Source organism: Halichoeres trimaculatus, unplaced genomic scaffold (assembly GCF_033239565.1).
Source record: "Halichoeres trimaculatus isolate MK-OKI-2021-1 unplaced genomic scaffold, fHalTri1.1 fHalTri1_scaffold_14, whole genome shotgun sequence".
NCBI lineage: Eukaryota > Metazoa > Chordata > Actinopteri > Labriformes > Labridae > Halichoeres > Halichoeres trimaculatus.
In genome coordinates, this window is record NW_027437192.1 from 26,127,412 (window position 1) to 26,145,824 (window position 18,413).

Genomic DNA, 18,413 nt, shown 5'->3' on the forward strand with positions numbered 1-18,413 from the left:
TTCTCTGAATTTTAAATTTCATTATTTATTCCAAATCAAGGAGAAGAGTGTTTTTCACATTTCGCTTCATCTGATTTTCAAAAATGTCCAGAATTGAGAGATTTTTTTTTTCTTTGAGGCAAGTTAGAGCAGAAGTATAAAATTAGAAGTATAGAATTATAAAAACAACCCAAAATGTAACAAGTTGTTACATTCTTTGCAAAAAGTCATTACATTTTGGGTCAGTTATTACATGTCAGCTTTTATTTCATTTATTTTTAATAAGGTCTTTGTTTGGGCTCTAACAAGGCAGCAGCCATCAGCAGATGAGATTCTTTTGTTTTTAATCAAAATATAACTCTTTAAAGGCATGTGTTCCCTCATTTCTTCCTCAGATGTGGATTCTCAAGAAAATATAAATTGCAGCTGGGATGAAGACTGCATTAAGAACATTACTGCTTTACTTTTTCTCATAGTGAGGTGGCAGCATTGAGTTTTATCCAGGTCCACAAATCTGGAGTCCCTGATTGTTTTAGCATCTCCTCAACTAGACGTTTGGTTCTGACCGTTTAAGTAAAATGTTCCATTATTCTTCTTTGTTTAGCCGAAAAATAACTCAGTGGAGCATGAACACCCTTTGGTTTTGTAGGGGAACCAGTGCTGAGAGGTTATCAAATAAAAAACACCCATAGACTGAATCTTCAAGAATTAAAAATCCTGACCCAATCTGACCTCATTTACCTAAGTGTACACCTGGGATTTAAGAATAAAATAAATAGAAATGAAAAATATACACATCCTCTGTGCTATCATTTGCAAGCAGTTAGCTAAGGAGCCACGACATTTGTCACCTGACCATCACTGTTTAAGAGACAAATCAGTGTGAGCTGCAGCTTTAAAAACAGACTTCTCCAAAGATTTGTGAGTGTAAATTGAATCTAAGGACATGTGGCTGCTCAGGCCCCTTGAGAGAAAAAAGACCCAAATGATTAGCTCACATGTCCCACTAATCCAAGCCTGTTTACATGAAACCACAGCTCTAAGACAGACTCACAGCCCCAAGACCCCCCATCATCCTCTCTTTCTCTCCTCTTTTGGTCTGTTAACGTCAAGGATGGCTCAGAGTGACACACACACCACCACCCCCACCCACCTCCCTCTGAGCTGCTGCCCCCATACTGGCTGTTGGCCTTTCCTGGCGTCTGATCCATATTTCAGAGGCAGCAGTTGTGGCACTGAGGAGGCATAATCCAACATTAAAGCAGGAGGGCCTGGGCTGAAAGCACAGGCACAGGTTCATAAGGTCCTGGAAATCTCCAATTTCAATTTCTGCAGCATTTGCAGAGGCTTCCAAGGTGCTGGCATAAGTCTGAGAGTTTGGCAAGAGCAGGCTTCAATGAGGGCAAGACTTTGCTTGCTGAAAAAGAGCTGACACTGCATGGTACAGCTGGCAGGGAGTTTCAGACTAAGTAGATACAGCGAGGAAGGGTCAGTTGGAAGGTGGGGTTGGCCACTTACAGGTGGGATTCAATAATTATTCTGTTGATTCAAAAAGCTTTCTTCGTTTAACTCTCATCTCTTAAACATGAGAGTTGGAATTGTTAGATTTTTTTTTTATAATGATGACATTAAATGTGCTCGTTGGCCAACAATGTGACTTTTTTAAACTTACATTTTTAACGTTTGATTCACATAAAAAAATTAGCATCTGGAACTAAAATTAGGGTTCACCTCAATGTTCCTGCTGCAGCCCCTTTGTCTTTATGTTTTCTTATTTACCGCAAACAAGTTTGAAATAAGGTTCAGGGAAACTGTCTCTGATAATAAATGACTATAAGGACATTTATTTAGTTCCCCAAAAATATATTTTTTAAGACAAATTCATATCCTGTATTTACAATTTTCAAGGTACCCATTCACAACAGAGGATGAGAAGAAAAAAAACAACAGAGGACATAAAAGAGAGATACAAGCAAATCTGTGACAAAAACAACAATCTCTTCAGTTTGTCGAAGCTAAACAGTAATACTATGACAGCTTGATCTGTCAGAAAATAGCCTTCATTAAAATGTTCTTCATTAAATAAAATTTCATTTTCTTCTTTTTCTCTTCTGCCTCGTCCTCTCAGGACGTCGTTGTCAGAACTCGCTGTGGCGCTGTCCCATGATGACTTCTGAAGAGGGGGGATGAAACAAAGAGATGACGCAGATTAGAAGTGAAACAAAAGGGATAAAAAGGAGATAAATATCCTCAAGGGAGGAGTGTGAATTTGCTTCTGCAGTCTGTAAATACTCAGTCAATTATCAAATATGGTCTCCATATTTTCTGCAAATAGCATATTCTGCATTCATACACATCCGAAATGAGTCTTTCAGTCGGAGCATATTAAAATGAAACACTGAAGCTAAATTGTTTTACGTCTTTTCATCCTCCACTTCACCCCTGACGCTGTTATTGGCGTTTTTGTTGACATACATTAGCTCCATTCACTGAGAGAGGGCGTGAATAAATGGAGGCAAATTATTTAAATCGCATATGTGGCGATAACTCAGCAGCGTTGGGGGCCCCGCAGGATATATTAGATTGCTGCCTGACGAGGCGTTAAAGTGGAGACTCAACCACATGATTTATGTGCCGAGTCCTGCGCCCTGCCCAGTCAGGTGTAACAGTGTTTATCTCCGCGCAAAGCCTCATTTAGACACATGGAAAGAGGCTGATAACGTCATGACGCCAAAGTGATTTCGAATAAATGAGGTTACCTGTCAGTGATCAGCTGGAAGGGAGACTTCAAGGAGTCAGGCCTGTGGTCGCTCTCTGCACCCGTAGGAAAAAAATGAAAGTAAAATAAATACAAATAAGTTTATTTTTTTACTTGCTCAAACTGACAGTTATTAAAAAAAATACAAAACGTAGGATTAAATTATTCACATTCTTTAGGTCAATTTTCAGAGCAACATTGTCTCAACAAATTAATTTTCAGAGTTGGTCATGTGAAAGCTGACTTTACCGTCAATTTTTGGACTGAAGCTCCCCGACGACTCCACATCACTCTCGTCCTCTGTCCCCGATGTTCCCGGGCCCGCCAACGCCGATCGTGCGTCATGACGCGCCACCGGTATTGTGCCGTGAAGAGGAAGGTGTCCGGCCGGCGCCCCACCAAGAAGCGACCTCATGTTCAAAAGAGAGTTGGCACTGAGAAAGGCCGCGTTGGCCCAGTTGTGCAGCTTGCCAATCTGGCATGTATATATCCCATGACCCGGGAGTAAAGCCGGGTGGCCAGCGGAGGCCAAAGCCGGGTGGTGCGCATGGGCCGGAGGGGAGGTTTTGTGGGAGCTGTCGGGGGCCGTGGCGGTCTCAGCCAGGGACCAGATTTTAGGTTTGCTCTGAGGCGGTCTCTGACACTCCTGTCTGTTGGGAGAATGATCCACTGCGAGTTTGACAACAGGCGATCTGTTTAGAGAAATAGCCGCCTCCACTCCTCTCAGGCCCTCCACAGAAAGCGTCCTGCTGCTGTCCGAGCTCTTCGACTCCGCGGCCTGCTCTCTGGCCGCCAGGCCCGCCTCCCCCTCTTCCCTCTCAGACACCTCATCCTCTGCTCGCTGCTCGTCCGTTCTTTCAATATCGACAGTTTCTAGATCAATTTCCTCGTCTTCCTCTTCATCGTCGCTGCCGTTTTTGCCGCTTTCCTCTTCGTTGTCGCTACTGAAGATTCGGCCGTCCCGGTCCTCTGCGCTGCGTCCCCAGGTTACCTTGTTCTCCTTCTTTAGGCGTCTGCGGGCGTTTGCAAACCACGTGGACACCTGTGGAATACAAACATAATTTAAGGTTTGAAAAACAGGAATGTGATCACAATTCATTTCATGAGAGGAATGTAGAGATGAATTATTAACTAGTTCAATTTATAAACTTCTTTTGTTCTCGACCTACTTCCCGCCTTTCTCCTCACCATTCACTGAGTGGAAGTTTTGAATTCTTTTTTTTCTGCTGAGAGTTTTTAAGTGTTGTCTCATAAACTGATTATCATTTTAAGCTCAGCATCGAGCAGTAAGATAAGCAGTGAGTACAGTGTTCCTCACTCTTCTAGCAACCACACACACACACACACACACACACACACACACACACACACACACACACACACACACACACACACACACACACACACACACACACCTGTGTGAGAGTCATCCGGGTGATTATAGCCAGCATGATCTTCTCTCCTTTGGTGGGATAGGGGTTCTTCTGGTGCTCCTGCAGCCAGGCCTTCAAGGTGCTGGTGGTCTCCCGAGTGGCCGTCTTGGCCCTCGACGGGTCCCCGTACGGATACTGTCCGTACGGGTAGAAGCCTTGCGCGGCGTGAACAGGTAGACCGGTCGGGTGGGAGCCCGAGCTGTCCTTCAGCTCGTACTGGGAGCCCTGAAATGTGATTGGAGGGAGGTGACAACTTGTTGAGCGGGTGCTCTTGAAATAAATATTTGAAGTTTATAAAATAAGCACCAGAATAAATCCTAAGGCTTTCGTTAACTTTCTAAAAATGTTTTAATTGTCAGAGCAAATCTGGGAAAACCTAAATACAACAAATTGTTTGTCTAAAGAATGCGTAAAAATTAGTATTTTCACATCTTAAATAGCTTTCTTTCAAAAACACATGAATGATTTTCTACAAGTCTATTTTAGTTTTCAAAATGTAAAAGAAAAACAACCTCAAGTTTATTTAGTTAATTTATATTTGATTACAGGGATATTCATTTTTCATAGTTTTTTTTAATTATCGACGATCCTCAAAAACCCATTAGCTCCCTCTTTGTTTTTAAATGCAGCCTAATAAATGCCATTGTCCTGTCGTTATCTGAAACGTTTAGCATGGAAATGTCAGTAAAAAACGTGAAATCCACTAGTGATAGTTCCTCCTTAATTTAAGATAATATTTCACAAATCAAAATCAATAATCATTTAGAATTAAATGTAGTGTTTGATTTTCATCCAAGTGATGCTTTTGAAATTTTCCATTCAAGTTTTAAATAGTTATTACAGACATTTGAACACAAATTTCTCCCTGTTTAGGTGGTTTAAATTTTCTTTAATATTATCAAAACTGAATAATATCACATAAAAGGCTAATTACATGACAGGTAGTTCAACTTGTGATAAACAGACATGAGTGTGTGAGGAGCTCAGCCTGTCAATGCGCGCTCATAATCTATCATTAACACCTGAGCTGCTTCAGTCCTCAGTGAAAAAGTATCAACTCTCACCATCTGGGAGATGAGGGCGAGGTCTGTGGCTCCGCTGTACGGCAGAAAGGCACTGTAGTTCTGAGGCGCCCATGGGCTCCCGTACATCCCCAGCATGGAGCCGACAGCCGCGGCTGTAGCGGACGAACTCACGCCGCCCTCTGCGCCTCCTTCCCGGGCAGAGGCCGGCCGCTCGCCGCCGTACACCTCATGGGAGGCACTGAGAAACTGGGGGTACCCCAGCTGAGGGAAAGACATGTCCGGACGGAGAACGCGTGTAGTAAATCTCTGTCAAAGCAAAGCCTCACAACAGCAAGAAGAGGCAGGAAAAAAAGAGGGAGTAGGAATCCCCAGAAGTGAGAGGATGAAGGGGGAGTCTAAATCACCAGAGTCCCCCCTTTTACAAACTGTCAAGCTTCTCTACTTCCACCGACCCGGAGTTGTATCAGAACCGGAGTTTGGCACCTCGAGTGAGGAGTGATGCGTGCGTCTGGCCGCAGGAGCTACTGGATGTGGAGCTGACTGACTGATTGGCAGCATACTTAAGCACCAAGCTCCTCCTATGCCCGGGGCAGGCGATTAGTGCATTGGTTAGCCTAGGTCGTGTGTGTGTGTTTGTGTGTGTGTGTGTGTGTGTGTGTGTGCGCGCGTGCGTGTGTGTGTGCGTGAAAGAGATCCAGTTTCTATAGTCTTCATTGAGTCTATATAGAAATCCTGTAAAGTATAGCAATCAGTGCTTGGCATTAGTGTTAATAAGCGTTAAGATGTGGTCACTTTCACTCCACTGACACGTGCACCCTCACCTTTCGTACAATTATGTTACTTTATGTCTGTGACGTTAAAAATATGCACTGCATTAATTTAATTAAGGATCCTAATATTGTGTTGAATAACAGTCGTTATGAAACGTAAACACGTTCCAACAATTCCTGCTGTTTGACCAGATCTAACTGGAATATCTCCGGTGTCATTTTCTCTCCAAGCTTTGACAGCTGATCCTCAGGGTTTGCCGGGACATTCTGTCAAGCAGATGGGCCGGGAGGTATCGATATGGTCAGCCAGATCCGAGAGGAATGTCCGTGATTATCGGCGGAAGTCACTGGAGCATATTTTCAGAGCGAAGATAAAGGAGGCTGAAGGTAATGACAGAGATTGACGAGGATAAGAGATAGAGGAGATATGGAGCACAGAGGAGCTGTGGTGTGGAAAAATGACAGATGTTGGTGGAGAAGAATGGACTACTGTACTCTGCTGGGCCCCAGGTAGAGGAACACACTGATGTGGGTGACAAAGAAGCAGACAAAGTCATGAATTAAATGTAAATGACGGAGGGAAACTATTCTTACGTGAAAAGTGGGGTTTAAATGACGCAAATTCATCTTCATTATTGACAGGCTTATTTATAAACAAATAACAGCTCTGTTTATCTCCTTTGAGCACACAAACATATCTCCTGAAACATACACTCCTCCCATCAACACACACGCACACACACACACACACACACGCACGTCCAAGCAGTGCTAATGAGGTTGAGCACCCTGCTCCTTGCTCAGTGGCCCTTTGGCCCTCCTGGGTTCCCTCAGAGGTTAGCTGTGTAATTACTCCATCCCCATAAATACAGATTCATCATTTCACACTGGAGCCCCTGATGAGCTTGGCTGAGCTGAGAGGGAAGCAGAGAGAGGATGGAGGGGGAGTGGAGGGTGGAGGAGGATCTAATGATTTAATTACAGTGCTTAAAGCCCACTCTGGCTAAGTGATGGTCCTCGCTGTCTCTTTCTCCGTTTTCTTCCCTCCTCAGCACTGGCACCTAGGGCTTTACTCATGAATCTCAAAGCTGTTTTCCTAAACACATATTATGACGAGCACTGCCGCCACCACTGCTGCTGGGTGTGTGTGTGTGTGTGTATGTGTGTGTGTGAGGCAGAGAGGATGCTTAATCTCCATGGCATTTTAAATGGCATTCATGGAGAGCGACTCTATCCTCATTGCCAAGGTAAATGGAACCAAGGGACTCTCTATTTCAGCTCGATAAAAGAGCAATGTTAAAGACTCTCACTATTTCTCCCTCTCCATCCTCTCTCTCCCCCTCCCTCTGTCTCCTTTCTCACTTAAAATTAATGTTTTCTCGTGACAGGGGAGGGAAACGAGACATATCCACCATCTAATAGGATAATATAGCCCCATTCACCACCATCACTACCTCCACCCCGCCTTCTTCTCTTCCTCCCTCTCTCTGTCTCCCTCTCTCCCTGCCTTTGTAGCTGCCTGATTTCCATAGTGTCTCTGTGGAGAGGCAGTTAATGAATTCCTCTGAGCTGGAGAAAGGGGGAGAATGGTTTGGCGGTTTAGAGAGAAAGAGGCAGGGATAGGGGGAGGAAGGCTTTGAGCTATGCCATTCAACTTCACAGCCTCGGCCTGCTTGTGCATTCACAGTGTGTGTGTGTGTGTGTGTGTGTGTGTGTGTGTGTGTGTGTGTGTGTGTGTGTGTGTGTGCGTGTGAGTGTGTGTGCGTGTGCCTGTGTGTGTGTGTCTTTTAACATGAACCTGCTAAGACTACCAAATATTTAGACTGCCCTCAGACCTCTTTTTATGGCGACGGTGGATTGAGGGATCTCAGGAGGCAGCTTGACTCTATTTGAATCCCATTCCCTGCTATTAGCTCAGCCGAGACAAAGGAATAACTTACTGCAGGAAACATTCAAATAAAGTCCCACAATCCACTTGCACTGACCATTTCCTCCTGGGTAATTTGTAATGAGGTAAATGAAGACACCCAAATGCATCAAAAAGGTGTTTTTTTTTGTTTGCTAACACCTCAACAAAGGATAAATGATGCAAAAGCGATTAAATAATTGGCTTATTCATGGCAGTCACAGATCCTTCTTGAATGATCTCATTTTCTTTTCTGTGCGTAAGAACCTTGAGTTCACTTTCTCACTGAAGGCTAGAACAAGGAGGCACAATTTGAATGTAATAATTGCACTGCAGTCAGTAAAGTTTTCCTCCATTATTTAGAGAGTTTTCAGTTTGCTCAAGTTTCCAGTCATACCAGAAGTCTGATGCAGGGATAACATATACTTTTTCTTTATGCTTCGAGATAATCTGCTGAAAAGTCGGCCTTTAAAAAAAGAAAGGGCTGTGGAGTCAATCTAAAGAAGACAGTCCTGTCATGTGCAACAGGCCACAACAATTAATCTTGGTCATTTTGACAGTAACTAAAATTATATGCTATGAGTAAAAATAGCTGTTAATCAAGATGACATCAAACAATGAAGAAAAAGCAGCAACCTCCGGCTGTGAGGAATGAAGCCAGTGAGCAAGTTCTACAAACAACAGTCTGTCCAGTGAACACTTGTAGCACCAGAAACCACAACCACACAATAGAAAAGAAGATGTTTACAGTGAAATTTAATGTATTTAGTCTGGCACGAAAAACTAATGGATAAATAAATTTAAAAAAAAAATAAATAAAAAAATAATTAATTAAATACATTGTTATTATTATTATTATTATTATTATTATTATTATTATTATTATTATTATTATTATTATTATTATTAATAATAATAATAATATTAATAATAATAACAATAATAATAATAATAATAATAATAATAATAATAATAATAATAAATACATGAATAACAGATTGAAGTCTAATAAAAAACTCAAGATGAAGAGTTCGCCCGATCAGAGGCACAGCTCACCTGACTGAAGGGCCGTTTACACAATGGTTTTAGGGTAAAATGCAAAAGTATTGTTGCACTTAGGCCTCTCGTTTATGGGGAAAAGGTATTTCAGTCGACCTAAAATGCAAACTTTTGAAAAAGGCCTCCAGAGTGGGATTTTTCTGAAATGCTGCAGCCACCGTTGCCGTCTATCAGTATGCCGGTGTTTTCAAACAGTGACATCACACTCCGCTTCACGCAAGCGCATACAACAGGACAACAGTACTGTTGTTACAATTGTCGTGGACTACCATGTAATGCTACTGTATCTGCTGACTGTCTCTCAACAATCTGCATCTGTTGCTCCGCTTCTGCTCTTAGCTGCTCTTACCAAAACACCAGTGGATTGGCTCAACTCTAGTTCAGTGGAGATCTACCAAAAGCTGCTTCTGGACAGGGCAGTTATAGCGCCAACTACAGGCTTGGCATGCTTACTACAGCATTTTCAGTCACTCACTGTTTCTGTAAAAAAGCATATTTTTTTTACTGCCTTTTAGCATTTTCAGATGAAACGTTATCGTTTAAACAGGGCCTAACAGACAGGCAGCCTGTGGGCTGTTAGTGGGGAGGCTTGAAGCCCATCTACAGTCTGCTTTTATACCTCACACTATTTCAACCAAACCTAAGCATTTCCAATATGGACGTGATAGCTCTGAGGCCCCATTTACACAACAATGTTTCATCTGAAAACGCTAAAACGCAGTGGAAAAAATATGCATTTACACGGAAATGCTGAGGGACTGAAAACACTGTAGTAAGCATGCCAGGCCTGTAGTCGGCGCTATAACTGTCTTGTCCAGACGCATCTTTTGGTAGATCTCCACCGAAGTAGAGTTGAGCCGATCATTTGGTGTATTGGTGAATGCTACGAGCAAAAGTGGAGCAACAGATGCACATTTTGTTGAAAGACAGTCAGCAGATTCAGCAGAATGAGCAGCACATGCACAACACGGTTGTTCGTGACAATCGTAACAATGGTACTGTTGCCCTGTTGTATGCCCTCGTGAAGAGCAGAGTGTGACGTCAGCGGTTCCACTGAAAACGCCAGCTTACTGTTTACACAGCAATGGTGTCGGCAGCGTTTCAGGAAAATCCCACTCTGGAGGCCGTTTTTAAAAGTTTGTGTTTAAGGTCGCCTGAAACGCTACAACAAAACTTTTGTGTATCACCCTAAAACCGTTGTCGTGTAAACGGCCCCACAGATGCTTGACGTCACAGAAACTACACAAATTAAGACCAAATTATCACACTAAGTTAACAAAATTGTTCCTCGATAACAGCGGATATCTTTGCAAAGAAACCAAATCGTCTCACTTTTCAAACCAAATTACCTCTCATTGTTTTATTCATCTCAATGAATGGGCTTCCTTAGCCTGAGTAATTAGTTTCCAGGAGACTGAAGAGAGAGCACAGGTAGGGGAGGAAGGACAGGCAGCAAAGATAAAGAAGAAAAAAAAAGTCTTCATCTACTTGACAGCAGAGATAAGCAGTGATAGATCCAGCTCTGACCTCGTGTTAAAACAGATGGATCACTCAGACGAATAACAGATAAGCCTGCCAGCCTGAGGTAAAACATTCAGATACCAAAAGTGTTATAATCTCTCACACTGAGCGTGGACTAGTTTAACACTGTGACATTTTTTAATCACTGTGATTTCTGACGCTCAGTATCCAAGATGTCGATCATGGACTAAATGGCTTCTATCCCCAGTCAAATGAGTGGCAGGACGACCTGACAGCTCCTCACCTGGAAATGGATCCTCTTTTACACATTTTGAGCCAGAGGGGAAACACCAGACAAAGAGGCTATCATTAGCAATTAACGGGTGTGCCTGTGTTTGTTTGTTAATAGCTCCTTTAGAAGTCCAACGGGACTCATTTACAGTAGATGGGGCTGATAACAAACCGTGACCCTCAGAAAGGGTCGCTTTGAGTCACTCAAAATATTCGCCCGGTTAGTGAAAACTTAACCAGGGCGTCTCTTTTATGAGCCAGCAGTGGCTGAGAGCTGCAGTTAAATACAGTTCCATCATTCCCTGCAGAGTGAGCAATGAAAAAAGAGATGTTCAACAAGATTGCTGACTGAAAATAAAGGTGAACTCCCTCCTCCTTCTCTTTACAGAGAGACTTAGCGGGGGTCTTTTCTCATGGCAAGGGATCTGATTGTTTTCTAAACGGATTATTAACTCTTTTGTTACAGTAGGGGTCACTTTAATGCTTCTTAGGGCCCATTAGCATTGCTTTAAAGAGCACACACACACACACACACACACACACACACACACACACACACACACACACACACACACACACACACACACACACACACACACACACACACACAAAATGCTGCATTCTAGGATTTGACGTTACTCGTCTTTGTTGTTCACAGTGGGAGCGGAATGATACCATTATAATGCTGTCAAAGACAATACCTCAACTTAAAAGGGGAGTGTAAGGGAAGGGATGCGTGTGCGTGGCAGTGTGTGTGTGTGTGGGTTGTGATGAAAAGGTGCCCTTAAGAAGACCAGTAAGCTTAATGCGATAGTGCTGACTTCAATAGATACCTCAAAGAGAAGTGGCATTACACAGTCCTCTTCCCCAAAATCCCCTACAAGTCCTTGACTGAGAGAAGGATCAGCTCAGGCCTCGTGGCAGAGATCTCCAAGCAGGAGGAGGGAAAATCAAACTGAGATCTGACATGTATTGTACAACTATAAATTTTCTGGATGGAATATTTCACTTTGAGAAAAGTTAGCGACGACCCTGCAGATTCCCCTGGGAAAATCAAAGATACTTAGCTCAGGTCAAAGCAACGCGAGACCTCAGAGGTGTTTGCTCTCTGGCTCTTATTGACCATATGAATGTGCGGCTGCTGCTGGTGGTGAAGGGGGACCCAGGAGACCCAGGGATCCTGCCGAGGTGCCTCCCACAGCTTTGAGCTCCCGTTCCAGGGAAGGATAAAGAGGATATCCCTTACAGGCCTGACCTCAAGCCTCCCTTCCATCAGAGTGAGGGGTCAAAGGTCAGATCAATTGGGTCCCTGTGGCCCACTGTCTGCAACAGGGCTTAATCATCTATTAACTGCCAGAGAAAGAGACGAGGAGTCTTTTATCCCGAGGAGTCTGAAGCATATATATTATATTTCAAAAACCTTCATTGAATCTAAGCCAGAGCTTGTTGATATTATGGGTTTCTTTAAATCTGGATCACTTTGTCATTACAGAGGTGAGCAGTTTGAAACAAGCCCACCATGACCTGGCATTACAGAGAAACAAGAATACATTCTTAACACTATTAACAAAGCTTTTTATTTAACACGGTCAGAAACATCTTTCTGGAGCATGTGTGTAAACAGAGTTTGCAGTCACAAGAGAATGATTGGTTTTCCTGCAGCAATCAATGTGTGAGCACGTGTGAGGATGACTGGACTGCAGACCAAAGGGCTAGCATTGTTGAAGTCATCACAGTTCTCATGACACAATTCTCTATTGTGCACCTCTTTCCCTGACGCAAACCTTTGACTTTCTACAGTCCCCTTTTGATAGGTGTTAGTCACATATAACTGACTTGAAAATGGTGTTGAATGCAGGTAAATCTAAATTGGGTATCACCAGTGATAATAACCTGTCTCTTCATGCACACATTGACAGTCTTGTGTCTAAGTGTAAACTTAAAATGGGATTCTTCTTTAGAAATAAGCTGGTTTTCACGTCAGGTCAGAGGCTATTTAATCTCCACAACCTTCTTACCGTTTTTGGACTATGGTGATTTGTTATTTATGAATGCACCTGAAAAATACTTGAAAAAACATGATTCTGTGTATCACTGTGCTCTATGTTTTATAACTGGCTGTGGATATGGTGTCCATCACTGCACTGTAAAAAGGGAATCTTCGATCAGTTGAAGTGATGTAATTTTTTTAATCGATCCAACTCAATATTTTTAGTTTTAGGTTTCCAATGTATTTTTGTGGATCATATCAACTTGAAATTCTGCATTGCTACATCAAATTGAAAGAAGTAGTTGGACCAACTTAAATTAATTGCTTCAATTGGTCACACCTAAATAAATTAAGTTCTTTGAAATGAAATTAACAAGTTCATTTAACACAACTTAATAAGTCAAATAAATTAAATATTTTAATTCTTCTCAAATAAATATTTTGCATTAATCCAAATTAAAATTTTAAGTTGATTCAACTCAATAATCTGCAAAACCCAAAAGGAAAAACCATGGATGAGTAGGGAACACTGTAGATATGAGACCCTGATGCACATTAAGATACCACGCAGGGACAGTGTGTCTGTGCTCCATGGCATGGACCAGCTGCCTGTCTGTGGTCCACTGCGCCGGCTGATTGGCTGGCTGGCTGGCTGGCTTGCTGTCTGTGCTCCACAGCATAGGCTGCTTGGCTGTGCCCCATGGCATAGGCTGCTTGTCCTAGCTGTCTGTGCTCCACGACAGTGAGGGCTCCAATTAAAATACTCTCTCAGTAATGGTGATTTGAATATAACTGAAGACAAAACCCAGTTTGTCATTTCTGATCATAATTTTAGCCGATCAACACATCTCATTATTAACATACAGAATATCAAACATGCTTAAAGGTACATGGTCCATGCCACAAGGCACAGACAGCAAGTCCTTGCCATGTGGAGCACAGAAAGCCTGTGCCCTTAGCTGGTTAACATCTTAATGTACAGCGGGGTCTAATATCCACTGCAATCCCTCCTCACTCACGGTTTGAAATGAGTCAATTCAATACAATTGAGTTTGATGAGCATGGATTTAGTTGTGATCTCTTAGGAAATCTCTTAGTAAAATCTACTATGTGTATTTGAGTTACAACAACAGTTGTTATTGATTTGAAATACCTTTAAGATAACATGTACATTAAGATTAAATAAATTATCTAGATCTAGATAAAGATATTGCGTGCAACTGCTAAAATTAATAAAATTGAGTTAATTCAACAAAACATTTTTTTCAGTGTGTCTGCTGTATGCTGCTGCAAACCATCTCTGCCTGTCTGTCTGTAGACACTCTTACCTGTTACTCTTCATCTACAGATCTGTTCTTGGGCTGCTTCTGTCTTATTTGACCACATATTTGATCAGGTCTAGTAACCATCGTGGACTGCGCCCACAGGATTTCATTAAAATGTTTGTTCCTCGAGACAGAACAGAACTGGGTAAGACAGCCTTTAAATATGCCATGCCAGGTCCCTCTTGAAAAAGAGATTTCAAATCTAAATGAGGCTTTTATCTGGTTAAATAAAGGATGTAATAATAACAATAACTATGAAAACTTCATGTTCTACTTAACCCTTGTTCCATTCCCAAACAAAAACACACCTCACTAAAAGTCATCTATGACAGTGTACGTGAGACTCCAGGCCAGAATGTGGCAAGGGATTCCAATTAAAACAGATCCTCCTCATTGCATCTTTAAAAGCCTAATTTTGGGGCGCTAGCATAGTGTTTGCGTCACATGCTCTAGCCCAGTGGTTCTCAAACTTTTTTCAGTGACATACCCCTGATGACATGTATTTTTTTCCGCCAAGTACCCCCTAACAAGCGCAAATTAGTTTTGCTTATTTGGATTCAAACATCAATTGAATAAATTGTGTTAAAGGGATTTTTCTTGGTTGATTTTTTTTGAATGTGCGTTTTTGAATCTTGCGTACCCCCTGGGGTACACGTACCCCATTTGAGAACCACTGCTGTAGCCTCTGGCCTTCAAGCTGTTCGGCAGGGTTTTAGTCCAACCTGTGACTCTTACCTACTCATCACTCCTCACTTTTACCCTGTTTCACATCAAAGCCTGAAAAAACACTAGAATAAAGCCTCATATCAACTAGCAGGAATGTGTGTAAGGGAGCGAAGCTATAATTTGTTTACCTCCTTCAAAAGCTGTGAGTAAATACATTGTTAATAAATAAAATTGTATCCTAGATCAGAGTAGTCTCAGTGTTTAAAGTTGATGTTTACTGTTTTTGCCCACTTACTATTTTACCCTGTGGGATTACACAGGAAGCAAAAACACAAATTTGAGTGTTTTTTGTTTCTGTTTTTTTTTTTTCCACGATGCCTTCCATAAAGATGTTATCTCAAAGTCCTTTCAACACATTTTCCTCATAAACCAATGAAGATGAGAGATCAATCGAGGAAAGAAGAGAAACATAAAATGTATGTGTGAGGAAAACAGAAGTAAAATAAGATTATGATGTAAAGGAAAGCTTTAATGACTTGAATGAAGGACTGGATGGTAAAAGCTGTCATGAGCCACACAACCTGCTGATCACCCATATAAGGTCAGATCCAAGGACACTGATGTGAATATTTTTGATGGAGATTTTATTCTAAAATGTGTGCATTTTCTCTGAAAATGAACACCAGTAGTTTACAGCAAACAATTCCAATGATTTAACTTCATTATCAGCATTACACTTCAGTCTAAATATCCGTACCATTCATATCCTTGTCACATATTTTTTCACGCTCCCTCAATAAAGTTTAGTACAGTAAAGCAAACAGATACATGAACTTGAACAAACTGCAGACACTTTTTTTTTTTTTTTTTACTTTAGGGTTCGACCCTGAGCTATTTGGGTGTGCTTCCTGCTCTAAAGCTCTATCAACTTCCTCCTAAACCCGACACTCGCTGGAAACATCTCCACCCTGAAACAAGGTCTGCCTGACCTGGGCCAAAAACCTCTGCCTCTGAAGAATAAAATTGATCATAGTCTTCAATGATTAAATAAAAATGTTTCATATATAAATGATTTATAAAAGCTCAATACAAAGCTTTAGAACAATAAAATGATCACACTGCACAGAAATTATTCAGATGGGAGACTGCATTATTGAAGCAGCAATATTAATATAATCCAACTCAGACAAGAATGTAAATATGTGCATCTCAGGATATTTGCAACATTTCATATAAATAAGTGATTGTTTGCAAATAATAAAATTCAGCTTATATCCAGTTTGATGGATCTTTGCATTTGCTAATCTAAACACCTGGTGTCTGGTTAGGCCTTCCTGTGCAAAATCCTCTGCACACAGGAAGTGATGGGCTTTACTTATTTGTTTGAAACCAACAGAAGAATAAGGAGAGCTGGGTAGTTAGCATCGAGGGTAACAGCGTCCTCAGCGCTTTAAGATTCACTTTGAGAGATTCACTGAGGAAGATTTTTGGTCTGGTTAAATAGTCCAAGAATTGAAGGATTGAAAGAGCAGATTATGCAGAAGCCTTCACTTGGTTGGGTTAAAGATGGAAATGAGGCACAAACAAACATCAGCCTTAACATGTCAGCACTTGAATGTTTCAGAATTAAGTTATATGACGATAGTGAGAGTAAGGAAGCAGAAAAAGAAGACTCCATCAATTAGAGCTCAAAGAGGCTCATGGAGCTAAATTCAATGACTCTGTGAATGTGGACGAACACAGTTGAGCCTGACAGAAGAGCAGACTGTCACAAATCTGTGCAAAGACTCAATAACGGAGTCTGTGTTGCTGCTGTCTGTCAAGCCTTTGAGAAGCAACAGTGAAGGTGGGGAGCGCACATTCCTCACAGCAGCTCCATGCAGCTCGGCCAATTAGCAGCCGAGTGGTTTGTTTAAGTCCAAGTGATGATGAGATGTTGTGCTGGGAGGCAGCCCAGTTCATTAAGCACACTGTTGTCTCTGGTTTACTCAGCTTGCCGGCTTTAACAGCCTCTCAGTGCTTGTTTACCAGCCGCAAATATGACAGACTGTATGTCAATTTGACCGTCTGTTTGTGTGAGTGTGCATGTGTGGAGGTGATGGAGGAGGTGGTGAGTTTGTGTACTTGTGGGGGTGCGTCTGCATTTTAAGGTACTGTATGTGCGGGAGGTGGACACAATAACACCTGTGCATTATGTGAAATTCAACATAAAACTTAAAATAACACTCAAAAATGATCATCACGTTAAATCAACACCTGACTGACTGAGACGAGACGGAGTAAACATTTTTAACTTCACAAATTCAGCTCTCCCGTTAGAGCTGGCACATAGGCTGATGACTTATTATTGCTATTGAATACTGGTTCATGTAAAATCAAAGGGTGCCATGTTTCTATACTTAAACACATCTTTCAAACGGTGAGGGAGGAGTTAACCACCAAGAAACACATTTTTTAACTTGATGTCATCACTTTGACGAACAGCAAAATGCTCCCAGGTTTGTGAAACAGCAGTGAGTGGACAGAAGAGATCAGCAAGTGGGCAGATATTAGGTGGACAGGCGTTTTTAGCAGAGAAACCAGCGTGTACCCAGAGAGGAAACACAACTCTCACTTGATGCTCATGACTGCATTATCCGTGGACACTTGTCAGACTGTGACAGACCAGGATGTAAACATCGTTTCATGATATTCCCTAATTTTACTTTGGTCATAAAATCTGTTTCTGTTAATCATAATTTATAGTGTCACTTGTTATTTACTGTCCATATTGAGTCCATGTTTGGTCAGAAGCTCAGCCCCAAACCAACTTTTTCATTAAACAAGCAAAGTAAAACCTGTATTTTGAGAATCAGTTGTTATTATTGCTTGTTTGCAGTCAAACCTTGTTAACTGAGGTTGGATATAAAAGACACATTTAATAACACACCTGCAGACGTCACTGGTGTATCATTGTAAAGTGTGACCCTGTTAACTGGTGACTCTCGGCAGTGAATCATGGCTGCTGTCGGCTGAAAGTCACCAGTTAGCATGGTTGCTATTAATACCGAAACACAGACTGCGCTGTTACGGTCAAAACTTGACAGAAGTTGCCTCTATTGTGTAGTATTGTTTTTGACAGCTGTCCACAGAAAAAACATACATTTTGATGCTTCTAACAGGTTGAATTTAGTTTTCAAAAAACACTGACTCGTCTGAATGAATGGAGCTAAACGCTGCTTCTGCAGTCGAGATGCATGGCAGCTTTACAATGATGTAGACTGATAATCCCTCTATATACTGAGAAATAAATATGTTAAATTGAAAAACCCTGAGATTTTATTGTCAAAAAAAACAATATTTATTACCAAAAGTACCGAAAATCAGTACCGTTGAGTACTGATACCAATTGCCTTGCACCTTGCATTGGTGCTGTATCATTTTGTACCCGTCCCTTAATTACACTATACAATTATGAGGATTGTGCTGAAATAAGTTTATAAAAAATGCTTAAAAATCATCTGTTGATTCCAACATGCCCATAGGAAATGTTATTTTTCAAGATGTGCTACATTTTGTTAAAGGAGACTTTGGAACTTAAAATGAGATACAGCACTGATTGGACAATTCTGCAAATGTCAGCAATCTCTGATGCCATGGCTTTTGAAGCTCCTCCCCTCTCTTAGAAACAAAAGGGAAATGTTGTTTTGTTGTTTCTGCTAAAAACTGATAATTAAGATTCTCTTCAGCGGATAACTTTCACTGAGGACA

General features: G+C 41.5%; 1 protein-coding gene across 1 annotated transcript; it reads right to left on the reverse strand.

The window, feature by feature from the left end:
• Positions 1-1,657: 1,657 nt before the first annotated feature.
• irx1b (iroquois homeobox 1b) lies at positions 1,658-5,742 on the reverse strand. The gene is made up of 5 exons (XM_074686933.1): positions 5,235-5,742; positions 4,153-4,395; positions 2,987-3,779; positions 2,739-2,793; positions 1,658-2,152 (listed from the first exon to the last, which is right to left on the reverse strand). The coding sequence occupies exons 1-5, from the start codon at positions 5,469-5,471 to the stop codon at positions 2,104-2,106; spliced, it is 1,377 nt and encodes a 458-aa protein (XP_074543034.1). The 5' UTR covers positions 5,472-5,742; the 3' UTR covers positions 1,658-2,103.
• Between the last annotated feature and the right edge of the window lie 12,671 nt (positions 5,743-18,413).